Source organism: Lipophrys pholis, assembly GCF_963383615.2.
Source record: "Lipophrys pholis genome assembly, chromosome: 6".
Lineage (NCBI taxonomy): Eukaryota > Metazoa > Chordata > Actinopteri > Blenniiformes > Blenniidae > Lipophrys > Lipophrys pholis.
In genome coordinates, this window is record NC_137629.1 from 11,295,124 (window position 1) to 11,312,519 (window position 17,396).

The window sequence follows — 17,396 nt, forward strand, 5'->3', positions numbered from 1 at the left end:
GATTTGTTATTTACATGAACAAATTGAAACCGGTCAGATAAATATGATTTAAACCAGTTTAAGGCTAAGTTTTTAATGCCGACGGCATCTTCTAATCTCCTTAAAAGTATATTATGATCGACAGTATCAAATGCGGCACTAAGGTCCAGAAGAACTAAAACCGATAGAAGAGCTCTATCTGAGGCCATTAGAAGGTCATTAGTAACTTTTAGCAGTGCAGTCTCTGTACTGTGGTTCATTCTGAAGCCGGACTGAAGGTCCTCTAACAGATTATTCTCGTGCAGATAATCATTGAGTTGTTTAGCGACTACTTTCTCCAGAACCTTTGACAGGAAAGGAAGGTTGGAGATGGGCCTGTAGTTTGAGAGAAGGCTTGTGTCTAAGTTTGGCTTCTTAATGAGAGGTTTAATAACTGCTAGTTTAAAGGATTGGGGCACATAGCCTATTGATAGAGACTGGTTAATAATTGCGAGTATAGAATTATTAATTAGTGGCAGTGCCTCTTTCAGAATTCTAGTAGGAATTGGGTCCAACAGGCTAGTAGTTGGTTTAGCAGAAGAAATAAGGGAGTTTAGTTCGACTAGTTGTATTTGCTGAAAGCATTCCAGATGACTGTTAGGTTTAACCAGTTCCTCTGTTATGGGGCTAACGGACGGTAGGGTTTGATGGATGTTATCCCTAAGCGTTGTAATTTTATTTTGAAAGAACTTCATGAAGTCCTCACTACATATATTGTTAGGAATGGTGGGCTCAACGCTATTTTGGTTCTTGGTCAGTTTGGCTACAGTACTGAAAAGAAACCGAGGGTTGTTTTTGTTTTCCTCTATTAAGGATGAGTAGTAATTAGTTCTACTTCTACTCAGAGCTTTCTTATAAGTTTTGAAGCTATCCTTCCAGGCTATATAATCTAGGTCTGTTTTTGTTGAACGCCAAGTTCTTTCTAATCTACGGGAGCGTTGTTTAAGCTGGCGGGTTGATGAGTTAAACCATGGGGATGACTTTTCCTGTTTTTTCATTTTCATTTTTTGAGGAGCTATGTCGTCTAGCGTTGTTTTTAGCATATCTGTCAGACTGTTTGTTAGGTATTCAATGTCTGAGCTAGCAACAGTATACGGGTCAGGAAGATTCACTACTGATTCTATAGCAGAGGGAATTCTTTCCTTGAATTTAGTTACTATGTTATCAGAGAGAGACCTGGTTAACACGGCTTTAGCCGGAGGTTTATAACTATTTAGAACAAAGTCAAAGGTTATTAAGAAGTGATCTGACAGGAAATCATTGTGAGGAGAGATGGTCAGATGCTCTATATTCAAACCATAAGTTAGAATAAGGTCTAAGGTGTGTAGATGTTTATGGGTAGGCCCGTCTACTACCTGAGAGAAACCTAGAGAGTCAAGTGTAGATTTAAAGCTGGCACTGAAACTATCATTTTCTACATCAACATGAACATTGAAGTCTCCTACCATGATAACCTTATCTTTAGTCAGGGCTAGATCTGACAAAAATTCAGAGAATTCAGTTAGAAAAGTTGAATAAGGTCCAGGAGGACGGTAAATGATTACAAATTCTACAGAATTTACTATTTTATTTGACGGGTGTCGCATGGTCATGCTCAGACTCTCAAAAGAACTAAAGTTGGGTTTTGGGTTCATGTTAATTAGTAACTGAGAGTTAAAGATGGCTGCCACGCCCCCTCCTCGACCACTTTCACGAGCTATTTGAGTGTTAATATGACTTGGAGGGGAGGCTTCATTTAGACTAACATACTCATCTTTACGTAGCCAGGTTTCTGTTAATCCAAAGAGATCAATGTTGTGTTCGGTTATCAGATCATTGACTAGAAGAGCTTTGGATGATAAAGATCTAATGTTTAGGAAACCACATTTAATTTTTTTGTCTTGATTTTGTCTAGTTTCACACTTGATACGGATTAAGTTTTTGTAGTCATTAGAAGTTATTTTCCTAGGTTTAGATAGTTTTATACTTGTGGTGGTCCGAGGGATAGACACAGTCTCTATGGGATGTTTAACTAAGTTAGCTATGGTTGGTGACTGCCGAGAGGGAAACTCAGAGAGGCGTGTAGGACTGCGACTCTGTTGCCTGGTCCCCACTCTGGTGCGTCAGGATGGAGGAGCTAAGCTTTTAGCTATGTTTCTAGATAAGAGGTACGCTCCATCCAACGTGGGATGGATGCCGTCCCTCCTGATGAGACCAGGCTTGCCCCAGAAGGACTTCCAATTATTAATGAAGCCTACCGAGTTACTGGGACACCACCCTGACAGCCAGCGGTTAAAAGATGACGTGCGGCTAAACATCTCGTCACTGATGAGGTTTGGGAGGGGGCCAGAGAAAACTACTTCGTCTGAAATGGTCCACGCGCATGTGCACACTGACTCTACGTTAGCTTTGAGGACCTCATTTGGTAGTCAACTGTTTCTTGTTCAAAGAGCAAACATTGTTGACTGTAGACATCTGTCCCAGTCAGTTGGCTTGTCCTTGGCCAGTTTGTTGATGGACCGGAAAAAGTGTAGTAATTCAGCTCACAAAATATCTTTTGTTGTGAGCTGCTAGTTAGCTACATTTAGATAACTTACCTCTGGATGGTGCCATTGAGCTTTTCAACAAAACTTTTGGATTGGGGATGGTATGGCACACAGAAAACCTGCTCAATACCCAGTTCTTTACACAGGTTCACCTTGGGAAGGCATTTATAGGTAAAAACTAGTTGGTTCATGTGCTCTATGACCATATAGACCACTACTGGCACTTCTCCTTCAAACTCATGTGTTTGGCATGGCAGTGTGGACACTGAGTGATCTGGGAGACAAAAAAAAGGACCTTTACATACACTTGTATAAAAGACTGCATACAGGTTTTGGGGTAATTGGTAACATAGGGACACATCAACCATGTAATGACAAGTTTACTTACCCATTGGCAGATGACAGCCTCCATGCCAGGCCAATAATACCAGGCAATGATGGCATGATGAGTTTTTTCAACTCTACAGCTGTGCTCTCCTTTTTCTTCATTCTCCTTGTTCTTTCCCTCGTCACTTTCTTTCTTTCTAACTTTGCTTATTTTGTGTATTTATGTGTTTATGGCATGTTCATTATTAAACATATAATAGCTTTAACATGATTCCTACACAGGCTGAGGTTTGAGCTGGTTTTTATTGGTGTGTGGGTTTTATATTGTTTGGGCTGGAAACAGTGAGTCACATCTGGCAACCCTTTTGCCGACTGGCGTGCCATGTGTAAAAAGTGTGCTCAGCGTGACTTCACCTTGTCTTCTGCACTCTGGGGCCTGAAAATATCCAGTCTAATCACATTCACACGGCAGGTCACGTTTGAAGTGATAATGCAACAAAATCAGATCACAGCAAAAAATCAGAATTGAGCATCGAGACCTGCGGTGTGAACGTAGCCTAACATTAGACACCAGACCTGGTGTCAACGCCGGACTGAGAGCCAGCACCTGCTTCAATGGGCCCAGATATCTATAATTTCCTCACCACTACCAGTAGCCTGGTCAAGGCACCTGAAACCAAAAGGACGCTCCACAAATACCGACATGTGCGTCAACACATATCCATCGGCCAGCACTGCAGCTCCAGAGGCCACTTTACTCTCATTCAGATACATTGTGACTTTATCAGGGAGGCAATTTTTGAAATCCTCCATCAACACCAGCTGCTTAAGTTTGTAAAACTGGGCAACCTTCTGAGATGCGCACCATCTGTCAAAGAGAACTTTTTCTCTCACCAACTCCACATGTGACTGGTTGAAGTGTCGATAAGCCTCAGGGACCAGTTCATATGCACGAAGCACAGCGGCCTTAACGAAAGACAAATCAAGGCTATCCTCAGCTGACAAAAAGGTATAAGCCTCCTGCACCTTTCCAACAAGTGACTGTTGTAACAACAACGTCCACGCTTCCCAAAACCATTTTAGTGACATGGCCACTCTTTCAAAAAGAGAGAGTGGCGTTGAATTGCAGAACTAGACGAACATTTCTACTTGCATCAAACTGCAAACTTGTTCGATGCTGCGCAGCCAGCTCCAATTCACACAGATGACATTGAGCCTCTCGCTCAAGTTTCCTTTTCTCCAGTATCATCCACTGGAGCTCAGACTCCAGCTCAACTTTTGTTTTCTCCACATTATTCGATGGAGCGCCACTTCCAACTCCTTCAAACGGAGTGATTGCTCCAAACCAGGGGACGAATGAGGACTGAATCGCCAAATGAAGGAAAAGCACCTTGTTAACCAATGTTGTTCTGTTAATCATTCTGCAAGGGTGTGCAGGGTGGACCCAAACGCAGACTCAGCCAGTTCCGAGAAAACCAGGTTTATTGAAAACAAAGTCCAGGGAACACGAGGAGACGCCAGGCGGGAACAGGTCATTGGGGGGGGGGGGGGGGGGGGCAGGCCAGGCGGGAAACGGGTCACTGGGAAACAGACTGGCCGGACTGGAACGGGTCGCAGGTAAGCAGGCCGGACAGGAACAGGTCGCAGGGAAGCCTTGAAGGATTTATGTGGAACTGGTGAGTCTGCTGGGTCCATGATGGTCGGATCGTTCTGCCAGGGTTGTGCAGGGTGGACCCAAATGCAGACTCAGCCAGTTCTGTGAAAACCAGGTTTATTGTAAACAAAGTCCAGGGAATACGAGGAGACACAGGGGACACAAGGGCGATGGGGCAAGTGGCGCAACGGGCTGACCAGAGAAAAGACAAGTGACGAGGAGACAAGACATGTTGACGAGACGATCCGACAAGGACAACAGAGGGAGAGGAGTTTAAATACACAAGGAAGGGGTGGACACAAGTGGAACATTGGTTAATTGAAAACACGAGGTGAGAAACACAGAGGCAGACACAGGCCGTTTTCCAATTCTTAGAGCTCCAGTGTGTACTCGCCTACGTCACGAGTAACTACTTGCAGGGCGTCCTCGGAAGTGCGGAAATGCAAATTTACGAGGATGCACAGGCGTTAATGGAGAATTTGAACACGAGTACTTGATGACGCGGTGGCTGTCATGGCTGGATGATGGACCCTGAAGCTGAGGAGGAGGAGGAGGAGGAGGAGGAGGAGGAGGAGGAGGAGGAACCTGTTTCCTCTCTGGTTCAGTAGGAAGGTGATTTGTACATGATATTTTATATGATGATCTCAATTTTAGAACATTATTGTAAAATCGTACCTTTTCTGTCACATACATGCTGTGTATAGTACAATGTACAGTACTGTGTTTAGTACCATGTACAGTACTGTATAAAGTACAGTGTATAGTTCTGTGTATAGTACAGTGTTACTATTACTTCAACCTCCTATACGCCTTTATTTTACTATTCATCTCCATGGAGCTGATCAGAAATGTCCTACTAATACAAATAATTATTTTACTGTTTTACTGAAGATCCCTGATGTTTATTAAATGAATTAACCAGCTTTTCACATACCTGCTGCTTGTTGTCATCCTTCTGCTCATGTCATTAATATGTACTGTATTACATTTGTCTAATACACATCCTACAGTTAAGCACTTCAATCATTAGCTCTAACAATTTCTCTTTAGAATAAATACATAAATGGCTTATACTGTGTGAGAGGAAAAACATAAATACACACATGGCTTACAGTGTCGAGCAAAGAAAGATATCAAGCAGAAGATAAAGGAAACTTTATTTAATAAACTTCAGCAGATCCTACAACAGTAAAAACACAAGTTAGAAACATTATGTACATAGAAAAATTACATAGTTTTTAAAAATTCCAAAGTTCTTTCTTTTATTTCCCAGGAACCCTATGCAGTGATACACAGGTCAATAATGTTCCTATCCTGGAAACTTTCTCTCCTGGAGGTGTCGTGACTCCAGCTTCAGGGTTTCCAGGAGCATCGTTATGTTGATACTGATGCTCCTGCTGGTCATCAGGCATTCTGCTGTACTGCTGGGGCTGTTGATGGTGTCACCTTCTAATTCTTCCTCCGGCAGAGCCACAACACATTACCTAAAAAGAAAACTTTTCCTCTCTAGTTATTTGTGATGCCAAAGGAGGTTTATTGATAGTTGAATTGTTCATTTTGTCATTCTAAACCTCATATATTATACGGCCTTTTTTAACGACAGGGAGATGCAGGAAAGATTCTACCTTGCTGACATGTTTCAGCTGCATCTTCCTCAGAGCGTCATCTATTGTGTGATGACATGTCAGTATTTATCAGGTGATTGGCCAGATGAGGCTCTGAGGAAGACGACAGATGCAGCTGAAACATGTCAGCAAGGTAGAATCTTTCCTGCATCTTCCTGTCGTTAAAACAGAGTCTATAATATATGAGGTTTATTGATGTGTACATTGGAAACTGGGGATCTATGCAGGATGCTCTTGTCCTGCACAGATCCTCCATGTACCAGCAAGTACTGGTGACGTTTCACGGGTACACGAGAGCACAAGTATGGACAGTATGGGTATTGGAAAACGGCCACATTGTCACAGCCTACTGTAAACTTAAAATACCCTTTTAGATGTCCCAGAATTGTCAATACCAGTTTTAAATTCTAACCACACTGCTATATTTATTACCCAGTAAAACCCCTCAGGACACCACAACTTTTATATTTCATATCCCCATTTATGAGAAACAGCCTTTAAAAAAAAAAGGAAAAAAAAGAACTACAATTCCCAAAAGCTGTTCTTCACTCTGTGATGGCAGAGCCTGTGAAATATGTAGTTCTTCTTGTATATAAACCTGCAGATAATTTCTTACCAAAGGTTAAAGTGGAAATCTAATTTTTTATGTTTTATGGCGCCCCCTGTGGGTGAGCACGCATAACCACAGCCCATGTGATAGAATAGGTCAGGAACTTTGTATAACACTTTATTCATGCTTGTGCCTCATTCAGTTGCAGAGTTATGGGACTTACAATATCCACCAAATTAAAAGTTTAGAGGTCAATATTTCAAAACAGGAACTATGTAGAATAGCCAAACCTTTATGACACTAATCGACTTATCAAGACCTTTCAGATGATGTGTATGGTTTAGTCTTTTGGTATGATTTCACTTTCCACCCTCCGAGAACCAGCCCTTGTGTCACGTCTAGGCTTCAAGGAACCAGAAATCAAATGGAGAAAAAACAGTAAAACACTAATATAAAATTAAGATATAATGGCCAAATTCTTCTATTAGAATTTGGTTCGGATTTCCTGGAAATCATATTTGTACTTTTGGGTCAATATTTAAAAAATCAAATCATGATTAACAAAATGTTTCCACTGCAGTCTAAATTATACGACAACGTACCCAATCCAAACCAGTACACGAGCTGGGTGGGGGCTCGGTCCCTAATGAATATCAAGGAATGGATCAAATCAAATCTAAATATATGAAAGACTGCTAACAATTAACTCAACCATTATAATATGCAATCATCAACCCAAAAAATCTCTGATTGGCTACGGGACAAACTCCACGACGTGATCCACCCTGGTGGGGCCTTCCTCCGGTGCGAGTGTCTTGTGACAAATGATAAAAACTCTCAATGATCCTGGGGTATACTACTGACAATGTGTGCAGAAATTTTAGATTACTCACAATACTGCAGCCCAAATAAGCAAGAAATTAGGAATTTATAACCTTTGGAAACCAAAGTCACAAAGACAGAATAATCCTACTATACAGACAGAAACAAAGGGATGAAGGGGTTTAAGGAATGGAGAAATTGAATCAATGTGCATTGGCCCTTGCAATACCCTTGGTTCTCCATTTTCTAACACACACACACACACACACACACACACACACACACACACACACACACACACACACACACACACACACACACACACACACACACACACACACACACACACACACACACACACACACACACACACACACACACACACACACACACACACACACACAGAATTGCCACTCCATCAGCTGCAGGGTTCCCCTTAGAGGAAATTGTCTGTGGGCTTCTGGTAATTGGACACGTTAACATCTGCAACATGTTTCTCTGGTTTCATGAAATTAAAAACAGCACAAATCTGAGCACTGGAAACTTTATTGAACAAATGGCCTGAAAACATTCCCTTTCCTCTCACTGTGCATTAGCTTTGTCTCAGTCCTGAGATGTGGGAATTACAGTTTGATCTGAGACGTCACTGAAGCAGATACTGGAGAAAACAAAATGTGTGAAACAGTTTACACAGGTCACGTTTAGCCCTCATTCTATGTAACCGCTGTTTTGATTCACAGAGCTCCGCTTGAGGCTTTATTTGGTCCAAAAACAGTCTGTCATGATTCACACATTAATCAGCAAATTACGTTTAAAAAAAAGTGTCTGTTACAAAGAACTTAGAAAACTCCTTGTTTCCCAAATACACCAACAAACAAACAAAACCATGTTTTAGGTATTTAAAACTGTTTAATTAGTTTGTCTGGTTAACACTAAACAGCTCCTTAACTTTACAAAAAAAATCCCTTGATTGGCTCCTCATCAAAATAATATTTCAAAAAAGCAGAATACAAATGTTACCATTTCTGGATGTTCTTACTGGATTTCTTTCAACATGTCAAAGTAACAGGAGCTCTGGGAGGACGATTCAAAGTGAAGAGTGGAAATCTGAGCACTTTACTTATGTAACCAGCTCCAGCACCCGGTCCAGCTGAGCTGGTTGAACAGTAGCTACCAGGATCTAGTGGGTCTTCCTCAAGACCTCCTCATGAAGTCCAGCTCCACGGATTGGGTGCAGCCAGAGTCTTCGTCTGTGGCTGTGGCCGTCATCTCTGTGAAGCCAAACTTGATTTTCAGTTTGACTTTGCGATCTTTGCCTCGAGTGGTGTTGGGCATGCTCACATCCATGGATCCAATTTTCTCCACCCCCCACTCATCCACGTACTGTGGGTTGTTTCTCTCTGTGCGGAAAAAAGAGAAGGTCATGCTGGTCTGAGTGGACTGTGTTGGAACTAAGCTGTACTCTCTGGGTTCTGCCCAGCCGACATCCTCATCGATCTCCACCAGCCTCTTGAAGATGTCGTCGCACAGGTCTCCGGTGTCTGTGGTGAACTTCTTTTCTTCTTTGTGTATGGAGGGATTGAAGTCTTTGGTGACTTCAAGTCCATAAGTGAAGGCACTTTTACGAGAAGACACCACGGCAGGGTTTGTTCCAAACATCACAGCTCCCTTCACGATGGCCTCTTGTGCTCGGAGAGGACACAGGACTTGACATTGATTCTTGAATTTATTGATGACGTGTTGCCTCAGAGTCTGACTCTCACTGTAGCCCCCCACCAGCAAGATGTACCCGATGCAGAAATCTTTCTTCAGAATTTCCTTCAGGCATTTCGTGATGCCTCTGAGACTGTCATCGAAGAAGGACCTCATCTTCTCCTTGGAGATTTGGATTAATCCCTCATTCCATGAGGCCCCTCTCACTCCTTCAATGAAGGTTTTCAAATCTTTCCCGCTCTCTTTAACCAGCTCTGCCAGGTTGTACGGACAGCTAATCTCTGCTTCGTCGTCATGTCTCTTTGAAAGAGTGAATTCATACATCATTTTCTGCAGCTCTCCTGGTTGCTCTCGTTCATACTTTTCCCACAGACCTTCACCAAAGATCTCTTTGAGAAACTCCCTAAACTTTCTGTCCACAACTTGTCCTCCCATATCATTTCCAGAGGCCTTGTGCAGCTCCTTCAGGGCTCCTCCACCCAGCACCTCGTGCACAGTGATGTCGATGGTCCCACCTGTGGTGCAAAGAGGGAGTGACACCAGACAACATCACAGAACTGCTCACTGCTACATGATAACATGGTTTAGAGCTGATCTGAGAGCAGAGGATATCAATATGAGTTGGTAAAGAGTCTTCAGAGTATCTCATTTCAACAGGTGAACCTTTTCTCACCTGTTCAGGTGCTGCTGCCTCTGGGTTTGGGATGGGGAGGTCAAACTTTAGCAAAGACTTAGAGGAAACCTCCAACACTGTCGCATGCAGTTTGATCAACCTTCACTGGGTCATTTTGTTATTTAATCTATATAATAACAACAGAGTCTCACTTCTCTTACACAGCTCAACAAACTCAGGCTCTGTCCATGCTCGCACTAGGTAAGGTGATAATGTGACATGTCAGTGATTAAGTTGATCCTAACTTCACTAGCACCATGCCGACTGAGATGTTGGAGGAGCCAGGTTAGGCTGTACGCTCTGCCTCCCTCTGCTCCATCAGATTACTACATGATGGTACACTAAGTTACATGTCAGGAAATGGTTTTCCAGGCAGTTCATTATAAACTAATGACCAATTCAGGTTATCTCCTGAAGGGGGACACCCCACTCGCTAACAGACCCTCACTGACCTGGGCACCAGCCATAAACCAGTAAAGTCTACAAATAAGATCTTAACGTGTCAGGTCATTCACGAGGATGAATGCCACTATCATAGATGGCCACTTGGGTGGGTGTCAAACCAGGAACTTCAGCAGAGTCTCTAAAGCTGGCTTGGCTCATGGCCAGAAGCAGTTGGATAGATGGAGGTACGGTGTCTGGTAGGGTGATGGATCTAATTGTTTGTGCATTGTCTTTCTACGTGACGCAGATGCGGATAATTCTGCATCGATGCTGCGATAAAACATAATACATTATAACATAGTAATGTTTTTTTTTGGGGGGGGGGGGTTATTGCAACAATAAAGTTCTCAAGTTAAAAAAACCCATTGAGTACTATGTCATGTCATGTGACAGCAATGTCCCCTGCCAGTACACAAGAGGGCACGAGCATTGTCTGGGGAATAAAAATGAAAAAAATAAGACTGTAAATTGTGTTCTGCCAAAATATCAAGAGGAGATGAAAGATATAGTTCATACAACACCAAACCCTCTGGGCACCGGAGCTCAATTTGACTGTTTTCACTGCTGTTGTTTTTACGTTCATATCTCACTAGTTAAAGTGTTGATCTTGAATATTCCTTGTCCCTTTTTTTAGCATAACCTCACCTACATGATTCTACAGTTATTTGTTCATTTTGACACCCTGGAAGAACACACTGGACCTAAAATCACCCCCCCCAAATACAGAAAACTAAAAGACAAGAGCACGTTTATCGAACTAATTTCACAACTGAGAAGCCATTCAAGTAGTTCATTACACAAAACAATGCACAAATATATGTACATATATATATATATATATATATATATATATATGTATATAACAAATTCAATACAATAGATATAGATGATTGTATAAAGTCACTGTTTTGACTATATTTTGGATTTGACCTCATATTTCACGATTTGAAGCTGATAAAATGGGTTTGGTATCATTTTGTTCAGCACAACCTCACCTATTTGGTTCTACAATTATTTATTTTGACATACTAGATGAACATACGAGACCTAAAATTGCAAAAACAATACAAAATATGAGCAGGTCAAGGATCGATTTTTATACTGACAGACACAAACATGAAATAAAAGATGAATGAAAGCATATCTAAACGAATTCTTACTAAACAGTTACAAATCCATTTTCTTTTTTTGATTGGCTGGATGTGGGCAACACGCGATTCGGCAAGGGAGGGGGGAGCATAGAGTTATAGAGTAGAACTAGATCTACGTATGTAGTAAGCATTGATCGTCTGTTTTTTCATAAATCGTTCACAAATTAATGGAAAAAAAACTTTATTAATGGCTCCAACTGCTCACTGAGCACTGCCGACAACATCACATTTAATTTTCATCATAAATCTGGTTTTACTTGGCCTATCAACACGATTCAAAGACTGGCATGAAGCTGCAAGTCTGCGCTCACTAAATATCGTGAAATTGAGTCTCAGGGTACGTCTGAATTGTCCCTCCTATCTCCTTATCTATCGACTTTTCCTTAACTCCGGAAGTGTTTTGTGTGGCGGCCATGATAAGGACTGTCCGAATTCTCAATAAGCAAAGGAAAGGAGGCCCGTTGCTTCCTTTAGAGCCTCCTTTAGCTTAGGAACCACTGATGCATCCTTTATCAAAGGAGGCGAGCTCATGCTGCCCCACAATTGCTTGCACCGACAACATTTAAAGGGACCCGCTCATCCGAGCGTTTACAGAAACTCGCGATGTCGGTAAAAAGGAGTAGATCATGTAAGCGACCAAAGCAATAACCTGCCTTGAACAACTTTAAATCATATAAAACCCAAATGCGCTTTTTGTAGTCCATTTTCAGAAACTGTATGTAAGATCAACTGTAAGAAAATGTAGTTCTTTTCCCACCACGGCAGATGTCTGTGTCGACGCTACGCACACCTCCAACAACCTTACTGTCAACAGTATGCATTGAGCAGTGTGTCACATCTATCTACACGCTGTACTGTGCATACTATAGACTGGTCATTGAGGGACCGAGCTCGCACACTCCAACTCGCAAATAATTAGTGTATCAAATTGAATCATGTGTCGCATCGCTGGTGGGTGAGCTCTAACTTGTAGTATGGCTCAGAGTTACATGCTATAAGGAGTTCAACTAATAAGCGACTTGCGCCGCTGTCGCATTATTATGACGTCACTGAGTGAAAGTACGGTTCGACTGCCACACCACCGTGATCACCTTTCACTAACTCCTTTAGGAAGCCTTGTAACACCTTTCCTTAACCCCGTGACATCATCCAGGGGCTAAGGTGAAGTCGATAGATAAAGAGATAGGAGGGACTTTTAGGACGTACCCTCGGTCCCCATGCGACGTCATCCTAAAGGAGGCATATGAAACTTACGCTGTGGAGCGTACATGGTGCCCAATAGGTTTGACCACAGACATTTGAACCAGCAGTTAGTCTGATGTCGCTTATTGGCAAATAAATGGTACAGGTGCTGAACATGAAACCGAGTCCTGTGACCTGCTTCCTGACTGCTGTGAAGAGAGAGAGTTAACCCTGAAGCTTTAGCCCTGGAGCGAAAGTTAGTCTGGAGACTGGAACAGGAGAGACTAACTTCTGTAATTCAACCATAAAAATTGTCCACACAGAAGCAAATTACTAAGCTGATATGTATTGGCCACTGCAAAGTGTGGAGTTGTCGCCCAACCTTCCCTACTCCCAACTGCATTCATCTCTCCCTTCTCTCAGGGTCAGCAGAGGAACGATCAAATGAGAGGTATGGACAGGTTTCCTGTCTGTTTGTGCAGCCTCCAACTACACAAAAGATCTTCTCTGTTATCTGATCAAATTATGCCTGAAGTGTGACTGTTTACCATGTTGTTTCCAGTCAGGAGATGTTGAAAATAGGGTTCTAGTCTTACCGGTAGACCTCTGATGTCACATAAAAAAACCTCACAAAACTTGGCAGTGATGGCCAAATGACGCTTCATGAAGCTTCATGAACCACTGTGTATATTTTCTGACTCCACCAGATGGCACTCTTGGTTTGAAGCTAGAGACTGATAGACTGGCAATGAAGTGTGCTTTGAAACAATTGTTGAACAGACAGCGCCATCTAGTGGCTCCAGAAAATAAAGACAGTGGTTCATGAAGTTTAATTTGGGTATCACTACATTTTAGCATTTACTGTTGTAATGTAAATACACTTGCTGTCTGCTGTGTTCAGACTAAAGTTATGTTAATGACTACCCGAACCAGGATTTGAATCCCTACCCCCTACCCAGACCAGTTTATTTATCCCTACACTACTCGAACCAGGGTTTGAGTCCCTCTCTCATTCTGTCTGTCCGTTTATCCTTTTCTTCCTGCTCAAGGGAGTTTTTCCTTTCCACAGTCACTCATGCTTGCTCAAGTGGATTTGTTGGGTTTCTCTCTGTAAAAAGTACCTAGAAATGACTGTGTTATATTTGGTGTCATATAAATAATATTTCATTGAATTTATGACGTTTGTCATTTTCTAAATTAAAAAGCGAGTTCATATTTATCTGACTGCTTGTATTCATGAATAGGAAAATGTATCCATGAGCAGTTATGAAGAAAATTGAGGATGCAACACAGTTGTGCATCATGATGCATTGTGAAATTTAATTGAATCGAATCAAATCGTTGACAAGATAATCGTAATCTAATTGTGACACCAGTGAAGATGCAGAGCACCAGCATCTGGGCCGCTACTGTTCAAAAAATAACTGAGGCTGTTGCGGGTAAGCACCGATGACACACTCCTGCTGGGACTGCGTGTTGGAAAACAAAGACTGTGTAGGAGGCTGCGTGTTTGTGCTGGGAAACCAGTGTGGTCTGTGCTGAGTTCAAGCACAGTAATATAACTGTATACCTTCGAGGAAGCATCTTCCCTCTGTTCTTTCATCGGATTTAAATGAGAAGATCCCACATTAGGAAGCTGTAAACTGGTCTCAGCTGCAAGGGGATTACTAACAGACCGCTTCACACTTAATGCTTTTCTACCAGAAAGGACCAGGAGCTAGTTCTGGGCGGTGCCAGGGCCAGTTCTTAAATAAGCACCACCAAAGAACCGGTTCTTTTGGCACGTTATTGCCTCACTCCAAAACGTGATACGTCACTGATGTCACTGACTTCACCAATTTCACGCTGACAGCGCTCATACAGGTACAAGGAGACGGACTGTATTCATCGGTTTAGTCCGGTTCGCTACATCTAGTTTGGCCTGAACCTCAGATGCACCAAGGAGCCAGAAAACATTACGTCTCTTCTTATCTCTATTGGTGTTTTTTCACGTCCATCTTCCTTTAGTCCAGAGCCTCAGAGTGGCCATTGAGGGAAAAAAATAACGCGTGTATGAGTTTGGGGCTTATTTTTCAACATTTGGGCATTACACTGTGAATTTCTGCTCCTTTCACATTATTTCTGGGTGTGTCTGAATCAAATGCTTCAACATTGGAGAAGATTGGAGGTGTACAATGATAGAACGAAGCTCTAAAAACTGTTTCCAATGGCAACCTACGTAAACACGCTGATTAAAATTCTCTTTCACATGAAGCGCAGTTAAAAGGCTCATTTTATGCCTATAAAATCCAAGCTTTCATTGACAGTAGTATGTAGTTTGTTTTTTAGTTGCTGATGAACCAAAAGTATTTATTATAAAGAAGTTCTGTGGTTATAAAATAATATTGGAGTGTCTCGGAGCGGAGCGGAGCAGCTGCACACTGCATTGCTCAGAGGCTGCAGGTCCTCAGCCTGCGGTCAGAATGCGAAACAAGACCTGGACGTGACTTTAGTTATAATACTGTCACCATGAAAAGTGTGAAAAAAACGCAGCTGACTGACAGGAGGAGCTCTGCAGTGCTCTCGAGGGCTGCGGCTCCGTGAACGAGGATTAAATAATCCCGTTCCCTCATATTATTAACTTCAGGTCGCGACTTATTATATCATTCCCACGCGTTATTTACATTTTTTTCACTATAACCACTCTGGGGCTCCGTGTTCGCTGTAGTTTTCAGAAAGCCGGTACAGCCTCGCTTCCGCCTTTTCGGTAGCGATAACTCCAGAGATAACTCCGCCCCCAGCTCATGATGCGTCGGGCCCTAGTCTGGCTCCTCTTTGGCCCAGCAACGAAGTGGGGCCAGTGTAGCACCAGTTTAGCCCTTGTTTGGCCGGGGCTTTGGAGGTGGAAAGACAAAGAACTGGTGCTAAGGCTGGCCCTGGCTCCGAACTAGCACCTGGTTCTTTCTGGTGGAAAAGCCCCCATCTTCTGAAGGTTGGCACTCATAAAATCAACCACAGATGTGATATGTAAAGCTAGAATTCAGATTCTGGGAGCCTGAAAACTACAAAACCTAAGACACATGTGTTCTGTACTTCTGTGAGAACTCTGGTCTTCAAAAACCAAATGGATGGATATAATGCAGTGACTTGTGAAGAAAAGTGTAAAAACAAACCTCCACAGTCCACAACGATGTACTGTGTTCCTGGAGTCTGATCCAGACTGACTTGTCCCTGGTTTTCTGCTATGAAGCCGTCAGCTGGGAGCTTCTTACACCACACTGAGGCTGCCTCAGGCTCCAGTGCGATGACCAACCGGTCCTCCTTCCCGGTGGTCACAATCCCAGCCTGCAGAAGAAGGAGATGAAGCAGTTGCTCCTGTCATCATGAAGAGCGAGTTTGGAGCCCCCTCCTCTGGACTTCGTTACCTGAGTGGCAGCTTTCCTCATGAACTGCTTGGCTGAATGATCCCAGATGGCAGGAACAGTCAGCACCCAGCAGAAGTCTGATTGCTTGAACACTTTCCCAGAGGAGCTGTTGATGGTCTTCAGAGCATCATCCTTCATGTATCTCAGGGCCTCAGTGAAGACTTTCAGGGCCTTCATCGGCTTCCCGTTGGCCGCTTGAATGGTCACGCTGTCGTCCAGTTTCTGCAGAGTTGCACAAGCATTCCATTGTCATGAGGTTTTATTGCTTTAATCAGATTTTATGACAGAAATGGTGAAAGTCACGAGTAACCATTATTGAAGATAGCCTTTTAGCTGTTGTTCCTTAAATACAGGCTTTTACTGAGAGAACATAATGATAATAATAATTAAAATGGGAAATCATAATGCCAACGCTCATCTCACTGTTAATAAACACACAAAGCAGCCGTACCCAGAAACACAGAGGGGTAAACAACAAACATCCAAAGCCCTGACTCCTCCCACCTCCTAAAACTCCTCCCTTCCCCTCTGAGCTCACCTCCTGTTTGGCCTCCTGTACTCTGGGAGGTGCTACAGATTAATAAAAGCTGAACTTCAGACGTAGTAACAGACACAGAATGAATCAGAACAGGATTAAAGCTTTAATTTATCTGTAATAAATTGTTACATCTGCATACTTTGTCAAATTCCTCTATACCTCCTCACCCTCCTCCTATACTCTTCCTCCCCCCCTCCTCTACTCCTGCTCCTCATGCTCTTCTTCTTCACTTCCTCCGTAATCTATACATTTCATACAGATGTATCTATAAAAACATCTGGTGTCATTATGTCTTTTATATGTATTGTAGCCCAGTGGTTGACTGTGAAGTGAGCAGAGACCGAGACAGACACACCAGCAGAGAAAGAGAAAGACGCAGAGACAGACACAGACACACCAGCAGAGACAGAGACAGATAAAGCAGTAGAGACAGGCACCTCATGTTTGGTGATACAGAGAAATGTTCACTCACTTGGCCATACAGTGACATCTTGAAGCACTGGAAGTAGAACTTCTGCGTCGCTTCCTTCCCCCTCATCTTCAGATAGACCTTCTGGGCTTCATAACCAAAACAGACGAATTCTTCATGCTCATCAAAAAGGATGCAGGTGGGAGTCTTCACTGTCTTCTGCCCCACCTCTGCACCCCAGTACTTGATGAAGGGGTCAGTTTCGGCCCCCCTGGCTGTCAGGCTGAAGGCATAGCCACTGTACGCCGTCCCAAAGTCGATGGCGATGATGTAAGACTCACTCATGGTGAAAGTTGTCCTG

The 17,396-nt window shown here is 42.8% G+C and overlaps 1 protein-coding gene across 1 annotated transcript; it reads right to left on the reverse strand.

The window, feature by feature from the left end:
• Nucleotides 1-8,050: 8,050 nt before the first annotated feature.
• On the reverse strand, nt 8,051-17,389 carry LOC308110590 (heat shock 70 kDa protein 12A-like). The gene is made up of 4 exons (XM_080464984.1): nt 17,099-17,389; nt 16,089-16,310; nt 15,837-16,008; nt 8,051-9,749 (listed from the first exon to the last, which is right to left on the reverse strand). The coding sequence occupies exons 1-4, from the start codon at nt 17,378-17,380 to the stop codon at nt 8,716-8,718; spliced, it is 1,710 nt and encodes a 569-aa protein (XP_080321110.1). The 5' UTR covers nt 17,381-17,389; the 3' UTR covers nt 8,051-8,715.
• Nucleotides 17,390-17,396: the final 7 nt, after the last annotated feature.